Source organism: Adiantum capillus-veneris, chromosome 15 (assembly GCF_014529385.1).
Source record: "Adiantum capillus-veneris isolate H3 chromosome 15, ASM1452938v2, whole genome shotgun sequence".
Taxonomy (NCBI): domain Eukaryota; kingdom Viridiplantae; phylum Streptophyta; class Polypodiopsida; order Polypodiales; family Pteridaceae; genus Adiantum; species Adiantum capillus-veneris.
The window spans coordinates 102,718,584-102,731,867 of NC_140945.1; the positions used below are offsets into that span (position 1 = coordinate 102,718,584).

Consider the following 13,284-nt stretch of genomic DNA (forward strand, 5'->3'; position numbering starts at 1 on the left):
TCTATGGTTCATGTGGGGTGGATGAACTTGCGTGGGAAACACTGTGTCATGAATTTTGACATGCATGGGTTCTGGTTCTAGTTTCCTTTGAGTCTCCTCCACCAAACCTTTTAGATGTTTCACCTGCTCAATCTCGTCTACTGGGTTTGGGTACGTCCCAATCTTCTTTTTACGATTCTTCCCTTTTTGCCCCTGCGGTTTATCTTTGGGGTCTTGGATTGGATTTGGAAACACTTGTGGTGTTTTCAGAGGCTCTTTATGGTTTTCTCTTATTCGGTTTTCATTTGGTTCCATGTTACGGTTTTCTTTGTTGGTCTTTCCCTTTGTGGTATTCGTTCTAGTCTCCATTGTCTCGATTGAATCTGAATCATCCTCGAGGTCATTCATATACACGGGGTCATCTCCTGTTCCTATGTTTGTTTTGGAACTTGGCTTTGAATTTTCCGTATTTTGCAACTTCTTCCTTCGTGTCTTCTTTTTATTTGCTTGGATAACTGACGCGGTATCTCTCTCTTCGAGGATATGTCCTGGCCCTTGAAGCATGGACCGTGTAATCGCATAAGCGGGTGCGACGGGTGGTATTGGCGATGTCACACTAGCAATTTCGACCAAATTTAGGGGTGTGATTTTAGGCGCATTTGGGTCATAGGGGCATTGGGCAATCAAGTGATCTATGCCACAACGATTACATGTGAGTATTGGCATTGCAGACGTGCTCCCTTGATTCGTTTGCATCTGTGCAGCATTCTTTTGCAGCCTAATAGGGCACTCCGCTGCCCGATGTGGTCCACCACACTCGTAGCATTGAAGAGGTGGCCTCCTAGCCTGGGTGTTCATATTTTGACCTCTGGATGCGAGAGCAGTAGCTTGATAAACCGGCTTGACTTGCCCCCAACAATCTTCCATGTAGTATATAGGACACTCTTCCAATGTATCAAGTCCGTAGGCAATACTAGTGTCTATTTCCTCCTCACAGCCATCTGCATAAGCATTAGATGGCTCGCAACCCACTTGGTTCATAGGGGCGACTCTTGGATGCGGGGGCTGCGATCCTAGCACAGGAGGTGGTAGCGGTGTAGCTTGTACAACATTTTGAGATCTAGGGACCATGTGTTGCGGTAGTTGCTCAACAGGTGGAGCAGGCATCAATACAGGAGCTCGAGGTGCATCCGTCCAGGCTACAGGTGGTCTATTTGCCATCATACGTTTGATCATTAAACAATCCTTAGCTTGGTGACCATACCTACCACATGCGTTGCAAGTTCCATTAAATTTTACTCTAAACGTAGGGCACTCACTAGTGCTATGTGGACCTAAGCAAATGGAACACCATTGTTGCTCCCTTCTTGGATACATGTGACTATTTTGAGGGGGTCGATTATCCTTAAGAGACTCTTGGATTGCCTTGGTGAGGTCTGTCAAGAATGTCTCAAATACCTTTGGCTCATTGGCAATGGGCTTTGCAGTCATGGGTTCATACTCAATGGCTTGTGAGCTAGTGGATCTCGTGTCAGTAGACACCCTCATGCCTGCTATCATCAAGTTGTCCTCTAATTGGATTGCATTGGCAGTGACATCTTCCCAGGTTGTGATACCCTAATCACTAGTCCATTATAGATTCCTTCATTCCTCAACCCTCGAATGAATCGATCAAGCAGTTGGTTATTGTTGAAGCGCTCATTTACAGGGCAGCGAGATTTTAAGTGCTTTAGACGACTAATGAAGTCCCTTACTGACTCTCCTTCCTTACGTTCGGCCTTCTGTAGCTGAGATGCTACACCCCAAAGCACACCTTCTCGTATGTACTCCTTTAGAAACAACCTTCGAAGGGTAGGGTAGATTGTTTTCTCGTCCACCCTTAGGGTTCTATACCAATCTCCAGCCTTCCCACTTAATGTCAAGCTTAAGGCATTGCACTTATGTAGTTCGTTGCGTTCCCCTAAGGAATCACATACTTGTTCAAACACTTCAATGTGTTTTCTAGCATCTTCGTCCCCATTGAATTTTTGCGTGAGTTTGGCAATTTGTACTGCCTTACTTCTAGGCTCTCTATCAGATGCATGACGCATATTTTCCGCGATAGATCGACCTATGGTTTGAGCAAACGCTGCCAAGTCACCTATGTGAGGAGGTAGGGCCGGTGGAGGTACTCTTGGAATCATATGTGGGAGAGGGACGGGTACCGGTCTTGGCATATGTGTGGATGATGCAGGATATGGAACATAACCAGGCATAGGTCCACTCGGATAAGGGCTAGGGAGCGGCGCTCGAGGAGCATAAGCAAGTGGTACAATTGGAGGTGTGGGGGCCATGTGTGCATAAGGGGCTAGAGGCACATATGGTCGAGGCCCCATATTAGGTACTACGACACTAGGTAGTGGCACTGCGCTAACCGTAGATGTCATCGGTACATTCTCTGTCAGGCTTATCCCTGGAGTTGGCACTGTGTTTTCCTTAATAGAGGGTTGAGCCAAGTTAGGGAAGCTAAAGTTGTCGCTCGGAGGCTCAGATTGCATAGAGACCCCAAGTGAAATGACGTAAGATGGGTCCATGGGGCTCATTAGAGGAGTCTCCATTTGTGATAGAGTAGGCTGTTGAGCCTTGCTCGTATCCAGAAATCTCATGGGGCTAGTTGAGAGTATATTTACCCCTCGGTTTTGCCTTTCTGATTGAATAATGCCATGGATAACATTACATATCATTTTCTGTTGATCTTCAATGCTCGTGGCACTAGAGGTGGATTGTACAATCTCTATCCATCCTACATGGTAGGCGTGGCCAGAGTGTAGATCCGTCAACACCTCAGTGTGGAGGTCGTATGTCCAATGATCATTAATGAACAATCCTTCTAGAGTCGACGTGTTAACGGTTTCTTGTGAGGTAGAAGCAATGCTACTCCCCGTGGTTTTACTTGTCACCAATGGTACTCTAGAGGGAACTTCTGAAGGAGGCAGCTCAACAGGGCCTTCTTGGTAAGAAGTTGGCAGGATATCCACATGGACACTCTTTGGGGGTGTGGGGTCCACGTGCGATGTGAAAGGAGAGTCCACTTCCCCACCCCCTTCGTGTGCTTCATTTGCATCAGGTTCCGAGCGAGTAGCTCTACCTAATGTTTCCATGAAACGGCTAAACATACTAGTACTAGGCTGTGGAGCTTCGAGAGGTGCATGGCCTTCTCTCTCAGTGTTTTGGGTAGGGTATGCTTCCATGATTTGTGAGTCGGAGGAGGAATCACTAGCGGCTATTTTAGGGTCTTGGGTGGTGCTACCTTGTGTCCCCGATGAGGGTCTAGAGCCTCTCGTGGATGGGTAATGGGTGTCCGTATGAACAGAGGCACTCTCAATATGCTCGTGTTCTAGCACCCGCCCAGAGCGTAAGTGCATGTGCTTTTGATACCTTAAGGTGTCAAAAAGTTGCACTAGGAGGCCTTGTGACTAGTTTTTTGCGTGTTTTTTGTTTTTTTTTTTTTGCTAGATTTTTTAGAGCGTGTCGTGGAATGGGCCGTGTGATAGCTCGAAACGAGCGTATCGCTAGGAGGGACGCGCTCTTTACAGCCTTCCGTTTGGTTCTATTTTGCTCCAGAAAAGCCCGAAACAGTCTTTTCCTAGCTAGGGAACTAGGCTCCAAATAGCAATTCTAAAGGTGCAAGTGGGAAGAGAAGGGAGGAGAGGGGAGGACTTTTCCCACATGCTCTCATTCTCTCTTGAGGGAGTAGGGTATATATATAAGAGTGAGTCTAGTATATATCATATGACTGAGGCCTGGGCCTGGGCTTGGGCTTGGGCTTGGGCTTGGGCTTGGGGAAATGATCCCGATCCTGATCTATCTTTTATACAAACCAACCCGTCCGTTTTAAAACTCACGTTTTTTATTTTCGAAAATTTAACTCACTTGCGTTTTTATTTTCCGTTTTTTTTTAATAAATTTTTTTCCAGATTTTTTTTAAAAAAAAAATATTTTTTATTATTTTTTATTTTTTTAATGCAGAAAATGCAAAAATTGAAATTACAGAAATTGAAATTGCAGAAAATTGAAAAAACACAGAAAATGCAGAAAATTGCAGAAACTGGAACTTGATAGAAAATTTAACACAGAAAATGCAGATATTGCAGAAATTGAAGCTTGACAGAACCAGAAAATGCAGAAAATGCAGAAAATGCAAAAACGCAAGAAATGCTAACTGCGCAGTGCAAACCATAAAACATAGAAAACGCAAAAAACAGAAATCTCCACACAGCTACACACCCTCATTCCCTGCCTTTCCTATGATAGAAATTGCACCACAAGAAAGCGTAAAGTGCTAACCGAGCTTAGTGTAGGGCATATCCCCGGCAGCGGCGCCAAAAATGTGCGCTCCTTGCCGCACTGTCCAAGCAAGGGACTTGCCGATACACCGTGTGCGAGCCGCAGACGGCTCCAAGCACACAACAAGCCTAAACTAGCAAGCTCAAGAGAGCAAAGGGTGTGTCACTCACCGCTCTACGCTCGCCTTCGTGGTGGATTCCTCGCCGCGATGAAGAAGAAGCTGCAGTCGTGCCGCGCTCAACCGCTTCGCCGCCGTCGTGCCTTCGTAATGCTCGATCGCACACACACTCTCCCTCTCTCTCTCTCTCACACACACACACACACACACAAGGAGGTGAAGAAGAAGAAGATGGAGATGGAGCAAGAGCACTCTTCTATTGCACAAATGAGAGAATGAGTAAAAATTAGGTTTAGTTGGCTTTTATATGAGCTCACCCCATTCACACTTGGGCGCCCATGCTTAGCCAACTAATCCCTTGAATGTCCCAGTTAGAGTGCGTCTCTCATCGGCGATCACTCTTACCCTTTTCTTATTGGTCTGACAAGCCCGGTACTTGACTCTAAATAATACATAATACGCGTCCATCGTAGGCGATAGGGTGTCCGTGTGCCGTGAGGGTTAACAGAATGGCAATAGGTTTGCAATCCTTAAGTCCAAACTTACATAGCAATGTCTCTATGTGTTTCTGACACAATGCAATACAACCATCACACTGCTTAAGCTATATGCCCAAGTGATGATGCAACAACCCCAAATATTTTATCTTGAAAGTAGCATTCAAATCAGCCTTAAATTCAGCAATATGTCTCTCATTTGGTCCAGCGATCAGCAAATCATCTACTTAAAGAACCACAATGAGAAGTACATCACCCTCACGCTTTACATACAATGTGCTTTCTATTGGATTGTTACGAAAGCCTCGTTTGACCAAGTGAGTGTCAGCCTTCTCATACCAAGCATGAGGAGATTGCTTCAACCCATACAAAGCTTTGTTACATTTGCACACCTTATCCTCTTGTCTTTTCTTGACAAACCGCTAGGCTGCGTTGTACATAAACTTCCTCAAATATGTCACCATTCAAGAAAGCAGTAACAATGTTTGACTGATGTACATCCCAACCAAAATGAGCTACCAATGCACATAGAAAACGAACAGTAGTCATACGACAAGTGGGAGCAAAAGTTTCTTCATAATCTATGCCTTTGTGCTGCGCATAGCGTTTTGCAACAAGTCAAGCCTTATGGTGATCAAACTCACCATCTGGCTTGCGTTTCAACTTGTAGACCTACTTTGTACCAATGGCCTTTTTGCTAGGAGGAAAATCACATAAATTCCATGTGTCATTTTCTATAAGTGCATCATATTCTCATTGCATGGCAGCCATCCAATTTTTTGAATTTTGTGCTTGATCAAAAGACAAAGGTTCCTCAACATCATGTAAGCTAGACACAGGTAAAGCACAACAAACTGATGCATAAGATGCATGCTGTGAACTTCTGCTGTCTTTACTTCGGTGAGAGCCTCAACGAGTACGACTAGACAAAGGTGCATCCAATTTACTGTCACACAAAGTATGCACCAGCCATTTTGGCTTACATCTAGCCTGCTCATTTTCATCTCTTTCCTCATCAAGTACATCATGTACATCTGCATCAGTAATAGGTTGATCTATAACATTTTCAAAAACCCCCATAGGTTGTACATTTTCCTCATTGGAATTTACATTCGTACTTCCACCATTAAAAAGAGGCAACAAAGTGTCATAAATGTCATGTGAGCTTACATTACTGTCTCTGGTACATGACAGCAAACGTTGAACAGAATCTTCCACAAACACAACATCATGTGAGACCAAAATACTCTTTGTTTGCAGATGGTACAACCTGTAACCTTTGCTTTCAGCACTATAACCAACAAAAATACATTTGACAGCCTTATCATCTAGTTTTCTACACTGCACTTGTGGCACTAGACCATAAGCCAAACAGCCAAAAACACTCATGTGCTCAATAGATGGCTTTCTATCATGCCATGCTTCATATGGAGTCATAGACTGCAACGCTTTTTTAGGACACCTGTTGAGTACATAAGTGGCACACATGACAGCCTCAAGCCAAAACAAATGTGGTAAAGCTTGACTCTTGACCATACATCTTACCATTTCCATAAGAGACCTACTTTTCCTCTCAACAACACCATTTTGCTGAGGTGTATATGGCACTGTACATTGGTGTTTTATCCCACGACTAGCCAGAAATGCATTAAATTCATGAGACATATACTCCCCCCCTCGATTAGAGCAGAGGGTGCCCATAGTACATTTCGAGACATTTTCAGCCATAGAAATAAATTGCTTGAAGCACAGGAACACTTCGGGCTTAGCTTTCAACGGATATACCCATGCATGCTGGAGTCCTCACTCGAGGGGTTCACTGTTCACTACCCCCCTATATAATGTGCATTCACGGGGTATTAAAAAACCCCTCTTTTAACATGTAAAAATTAATAAAATGATCCCTTATTTTAGGATTTAAAAAAAAAGTGAATATCAAAACCCCTTATTTTAATGTATCTTTGTTAAATTGCCTGAAAGTTTTGCATTTTAAAACCCCTCCTTTCGAACTCACGTTATACATTAACACGATTACATAGTGCACCCCCCTAAGAGTAGTCATCAATGAAAGTCATGAAGTACAAGTAATTTTCCAAGGATGGAGTTTGCATAGGTCCACAAACATCACTATGCACAAGTTGCAATTTGCATGTAGCACGAACTGACCCATCCTTAGGAAACTTAGCACGCTGCATTACCCAAAATACAGCCTTCACAAACATGTTTGACAAGTGCTTCAAGAGGCGGCAAAGAAGCAACCATATTAGATTTTTGTAAATGCAGCAAACTCAAATGCCCAAAACGTGCATACCACAATTTTGCATCTGAAACAGCCCTTGAATCTGCAAGTGCATTTGTAAAATTTCCTCGACACTTGTCATACAAAGTGAGCTTATACAACCCACGACATAAAAGGCAAGATGTAACAATTTCACCACCAAAACTGAGATCATGAATTGTACATCTGTCATCCACAAATTTGACTACAAGTCCAAGTCTAGCAAGTGTAGATAGAGACAAAAGATTCTTCTTGATTCCAAGTACATAAAGTGCATCAACAAGTGTGAAAGAACTGCCATTTGCAGCAGTAAGCACAATCTTTCCAACTCCTTGAGCAAGATAAGAGGCATTGTTGGCACAAGTAACCGTATTCCCATGAGGGACAAACTCAATAGAGGTAAACAAATCATGATGTGAGGTAATGTGCTTTGTAGCACCACTATCAAAATACCAGACATGTGAATCTGCATCAACTAATATACATGCATCATGGACAATAGGATCATAAGTGCACTCTGCACTAAATGCCCATTCTACATTAACATCAACATCACAATCTCCTTTGACAGAAGACTCTATAATTGCTTCACTTGCATTGGATCCTGTAGTGGATCCAGCCTCTTTTGCCTTCAATTTTGGACACTGCTTGATCAAGTGATCATTAGCTTTACAATCGCAATGCATCTTCTTTTTGCCCTTATCACCAGAATTTCCAAACGAAGTGTTGCCAGCAAAAGCATTAGCAACATAAGCTTTTCCACTCACAACAAAACCATAAGAAGTGGCTAAATTGTTGTTCCCACCTTTTCTTTGAGCTCCAATAAAAGCTTGTTCAACTGCATGCTGTCTAGTCCTATTTTTTCTGGAAAGCATGCTGTCAATAAAAGCTTGTTCAATTGCATGCTGTCTAGTCCTATTTTTTTTTGGAAAATGACTCTAGCAAGAAAAGAGCTTTTAGGACAAGGTTTGTCCATCATGAGTATTTATAGTCTTGCGTTTTGGCTTAACTACTGCTCCAATAATTTTTATGATGTTAATGTATGATGTTTTAAGGCCACTCATGGGACGATTCAATTTCTCTCTTTGTTGATTTAGGAGCCATGTATTTAGATCTAGATGATGCTACTTGTAGAGATCTTTTTGAAGATGATTCATAAAATTTTTGTATATTTTATTCTATGAAAAGTTTTTGCTTTGTCACTTCTCCCTCTCTCTCTCTCTCTAATTTTATCAAGCATGCTAATTAATGTTAATCAAATGGGTATGATTAATTTAGTGATCAAAGATCTATCATTTTTTTGGCCAATTTTTTTATGTGAAATATCAAATGGTTTAAGTTTTTCTTGGTGAAATAGAAAGAAGTAGTGAAATTTGAATATTTTGGCTCCAAAGCATTGCACGCTAATGCTAGAGGTAGGTGATGCAGTTATAACCTTTATCTCCCTCCTCCCCTCTCTCTCTCTCTCTCTCTCTCTCTCTCTCTCTCTCTCTCTCTCTCTCTCTCTCTCCCCCCGCGTACACACACATACACACCCACCTTCACACATTTTCTTATGTGGTTATTTGAAGGGTTATGGCTGCAAGTGGAGTCAACGTTTTGTGTTGTGCGCAGTGCTAGAGTGCTTTAATTGAACAAGAGTTCCTTTAATGTGCTCCTTGCTCAATATCTCTTCACAGCAAGAGAGCTTCCCACCACCACCGGGGTTTGAAATTTTAGATATTTCTCACTAATTCTTGACACAGCTAGCTTTGACTTTTTGTTTTGGTGGATTTTTTGGTGCTAGGTTTGATCCTACTGTGTACACAGTTCACACGTATGCACCTGAACCAATAAGCTTGCTGACACATGTATGGAACTCTTTGTAAGGACCCCCCTCCTCCCTAGGAAGTTTTGCATTAGCTAAGCCTACAATTAATTGAAATTCACATTAGTTGGTTGCAAAAGAGGGTAAAAGGAAGAAACACCACTTCAACAATATGTCTGGTCGATATTGATTTTGAGAAAAGGTAAATTAACTGGTATGTAAGAAGATACCCTCTCTCTCTCTCTCTCTCTCTCTCTCTCTCTCTCTCTCTCTCTCTCTCTCTCTCTCTCGCGCACTGCCATCGTGAGCAATATGTACACGTGTTTTCTCACTCACGCACTCACACGGACTCATGCATGGACACTACAACATGTGAAGAAAGAAAGTAGGCGCAAGAGGTGTTGGGCCACTGCATGTTGTGAAAGATTTATCTCTCTATATCTCTGTCACTGGCACATGAGCAGGCAACACTCTCTCTTTGTCGCGGACGGAGTAGCCATGCAAGCATCCCAAGGTCTCTCTCTCTCTCTCTCTCTCTCTCTCTCTCTCTCTCTCTCTCTCTCTCAATGCTCTTTCTTTCCTGTGTCGCAGGGAAGAGTTCCTGCACTCATGTGATGAGCATGCGGGAGGTGGGGGAAGGGAAGGAGGTGGCTAGCAGGCACAGCGGGCCAGGGCCAGGGGTCACAAGCAGTGGGGTTGCATGTGCAAGGTGTTGGGTAGGTAGTGGGTCTAGGTGCGCCAATGTACATGGGAAGGGGGTAGAGGAATATGTGGGGGGTATCAATAAATTTTGGGGACTTACTTTAGGTTGACTGAGTGTGCAACTATAATACAATTGAAGAATCATTCAAATTTGTAAAATTCCAATCATATTTTTTGTCTATATCTTTATGAGGAGGAAGTTTGGCAATTTAGGGAGAAAAAGCTTCCTTACCAAACCCCCCCCCCCCCCCCCCCCCCCCCAAAAAAAAAAAAAAAAAAACTCAAAAAAAAACATTAAAAACAAGGCGTCCATAAGACGAGTGGCACTGCTAGTTGAAAGAATAGCATCTCATCCTCTGCTGCCACGTAGAGAGAGAGAGAGAGAGAGAGAGAGAGAGAGAGAGAGAGAGAGAGAGAGCTCACGCACAACGAACAGGGCACGCCGTCAAGTATAAAAAGATGTTACTATTTTGGTCAGTAGTACAGGGCCACACTTTTGTACTAATAACTGAATAGATGCAATAGCAACCGCCTACCGCAGTGCCAAAAATCCTAGAAAGGGGTAAATTTAGACTCTTAGGGAAGGAGGAGGTGTGAGACACAAAATGTGTGAAGAGACAAAATGGGGAGGAATCAGAATCAGAATGAGAATTAGAATCAGATAAGGGCGTCTAGGCTACAATGGAGAGGCATGGACGCGTGCAGGGTATAAATGTTTAGGAAGAAAAGAGAGCACGTGGAGTGTGAGGAGGGGGGGAGGCGGGGAGGGGGGGGGGCAGCCGTTAAAGCATCAGGGCAAGGCAAAAAGGGCCAGGGACGAAGGGACACGATATCCCCCTAAATGAGCCACCAGCCCTTGGATGGTCGACACGTTCCCCTCTAAAGCCCTAAAAAGGCCTTCAGCGTACATTCGTGGTGGACAGTGATTGGCTGTTGAGCTTGCTGACATGGAAAGAGCACCAGATCTATATATAATCGCAAAAGCTTTGAGCTTTTTGGTTCCCCCCCCCCCCCCCCCCCCCCCCGCCCCTCTCTCTCTCTCTCTCTCTCTCTCTCTCTCTCTTCGATCAATTTGCGAGAATGGCAGCAGCTCCCCATCAAGTGGAAAGCCCACATCACAGAGCTTCTTAGGCGGTGCCTGGACTTGTACAAGGAGTCGCTGCACCTCAATTCCAACGACTCTGCCCTCTCCAGCATGGCCGGTGAGATCAGAGAGAGAGAGAGAGAGAGAGAGAGAGAGAGAGAGAGAGAGAGAGAGAGATGCTCATGTGTGTGCAGTATGTATGTATATACAGGTCATCAACATTCTCCTCTAGAGGCAGCTTTCCTATGGCTTGGGGGATGGAGACCCACATCAGCCATCACTCTCATCTACTCCATTCTTGGGCTGCATGAAAGCCAAAGGACTCTCTTTGATTACACGCCAGCTTTACTGGGCCATTGTCTCAATCGGCAGGAGCTCCTCCTCAGCATCAATGCAGCTTTGCTTGACAACAAATTATCATCTTCACATACTTTGCCGAACCACATAAGCGACGGTGAGCTCGCTGCCGTCGAGTCACTTCGGCGAAAGACTCTCGACATTGAACTTTACCTCTCCCATGAGCTTGCTTCGTTTCAGGTGCACATGATGCTTGTTTTTTTAATTGTCAACTAATGAGAGCAACTCTCGGTTGCTGATCAAAGTGCTCGTGCACATGTTGACGCTGCTTGACATATATAACTATCATCCACAAGAAGTTTTGGACAAATTCTCACAATAATTCCCACATTGTGACTTACCTCAACAACATGAGCTTCTGTGAGGGAGGCACCGCATACCTAGCTAGGTACGATTGGGGGCAGGGGACCGCCGGCCCAGTGGGAGGGCCGGTGGTCCCCTGCCTTCAATCGTACCTAGCTAGCTATGAGGTGCCTCTCGAGCAGAAGCTCATGATGTTTTCCATTGTATGAAAAACACTGAAAAAGACTTTGTTTTCCTACATGAGAAAATTTCTAAATCTTCGTGTGATCTATTGCACACTATTGGGCTACATTCCTTCAAAATTGAATGTGATTTTCAAGGAGAGAATATGGATTTTCTGGTTGTAGGTATGTAGAGATAATGCTTTTGGGCTTTCAAGTTTTTCAATCAAGTTTCATAAATACTGTCAAGAGCTTTTGAGTCATGAGATGAATCTAAATTTAGGTAGCTACCCAAATATCCAAATAGGTTGACAGTGTGTTGATTATGGGAGAGATCAATAGGATATGCATGGTTGATCACAAATGGATCATACGCTGGGGCGAATTGTTTGCATGGATGAAAAAAGGAGGTAGGAAAGGTGATATATATATGGTACATAAATTGGGATTAACTGCTTACACGCCAGCTTTACTGGGCCATTGTCTCAATCAGCAGGAGCTCCTCCTCAGCATCAATGCAGCTTTGCTTGACAACAAATTATCATCTTCACATACTTTGCCGAACCACATAAGCGACGGCGAGCTCGCCCACCTCACCTTTGGAACATGAAAAAGGTTGGTAAATACCCAAATACTTTGAAGTGCCACTGATGACTTGCACCCCTAATAAGCATGAAAAGGTGTTAAAGGGAAGCATGATCAAACATTGCATGAACCATCTCCATGATCATCGAGCTCTTCTGTTGAACTTCATTATGTGATGGAATGTAGGTAGTAGTTAAATAATTTTGAATCCCCTCAAACTTGCACCATTGTGCAAATTCTTTGGAGGTTCTCAACTTCTCTATCTGTTTGAAGAGTGACAACCTTAGATCCTTTTTCTTATCGAAAGAGTCTTACAATCTCTTAAGTAGGTAAAAGCCTCCGACTTGCAATAAATAAACCTGGGGTACTCGCTAAAATTATCCACTTACACCAACATAAACAAGGATCAACTAACGAAAGGAAGCGACATAGGTCTACATAAGTTTGTAGAATGAGAGAAACTATTTGGAAAGCCCTCGAGGAGAGACTCCTTAGCTGCCTTTTATAGCTCTTGATAGTTCAAGAGGCCAAATCCAGGATGCCATAATGAAGACGACCCTACTCCAAAAACAAAGCAGTAATGTTGGAGAGAGAGCCTTGTGGGTCTATGCATATAAGAACAGTTCCTGTAAAGAAAAACAACACTTATGAGGTGCAAGCATGCATGTGACTTGGACATCAAAGAAGTAAGGAGAAGCTTTCACATGAAAAACCTATATCGTACAAACAACCTTTTTCTTGGCCTTCTCTTTTTCCTATGCATTTACCTTGGGATTGGGAAAATTGTACATACGAGAGATAGATATAGTAGAGCTATTTTATTTGGTTATCACAAATTGTTCATTAGAGATGTGTACCTCCCTTAGGATTCCTAGGCAGCTCTACTAATAGGGAGCCAACTCCTAGTTATTGGTTTGTTCCAAAGGAGGAAGGGGCCTTTGTGTGAGACTTGAGGGAGTTGAACATGTCTCTCCACCCAACTTCTACCCCTATATAGGCACCCCTAAGATCAGTTCAGATTGGCCAAGTGAAAAACAAAAGTGAAAAATTTCTTCTTAAGAACACTAATGTTTTCCCAAGTGGCACC

The 13,284-nt window shown here is 43.4% G+C and overlaps 1 protein-coding gene across 1 annotated transcript in view; it reads left to right on the plus strand.

Annotated features, from left to right (window-relative positions):
- LOC147441188 (uncharacterized) overlaps window positions 1–11,522 on the plus strand; it is a 33,314-nt gene extending 21,792 nt beyond the window's left edge. The window contains exons 2-3 of the mRNA XM_086483401.1: window positions 10,671–10,909; window positions 11,003–11,522. Of these exons, the coding sequence (XP_086339527.1) occupies window positions 10,671–10,909; window positions 11,003–11,364 (601 nt within the window). The 3' untranslated portion in view covers window positions 11,365–11,522. The remainder of the gene's footprint in view (window positions 1–10,670; window positions 10,910–11,002) is intronic.
- Window positions 11,523–13,284: the final 1,762 nt, after the last annotated feature.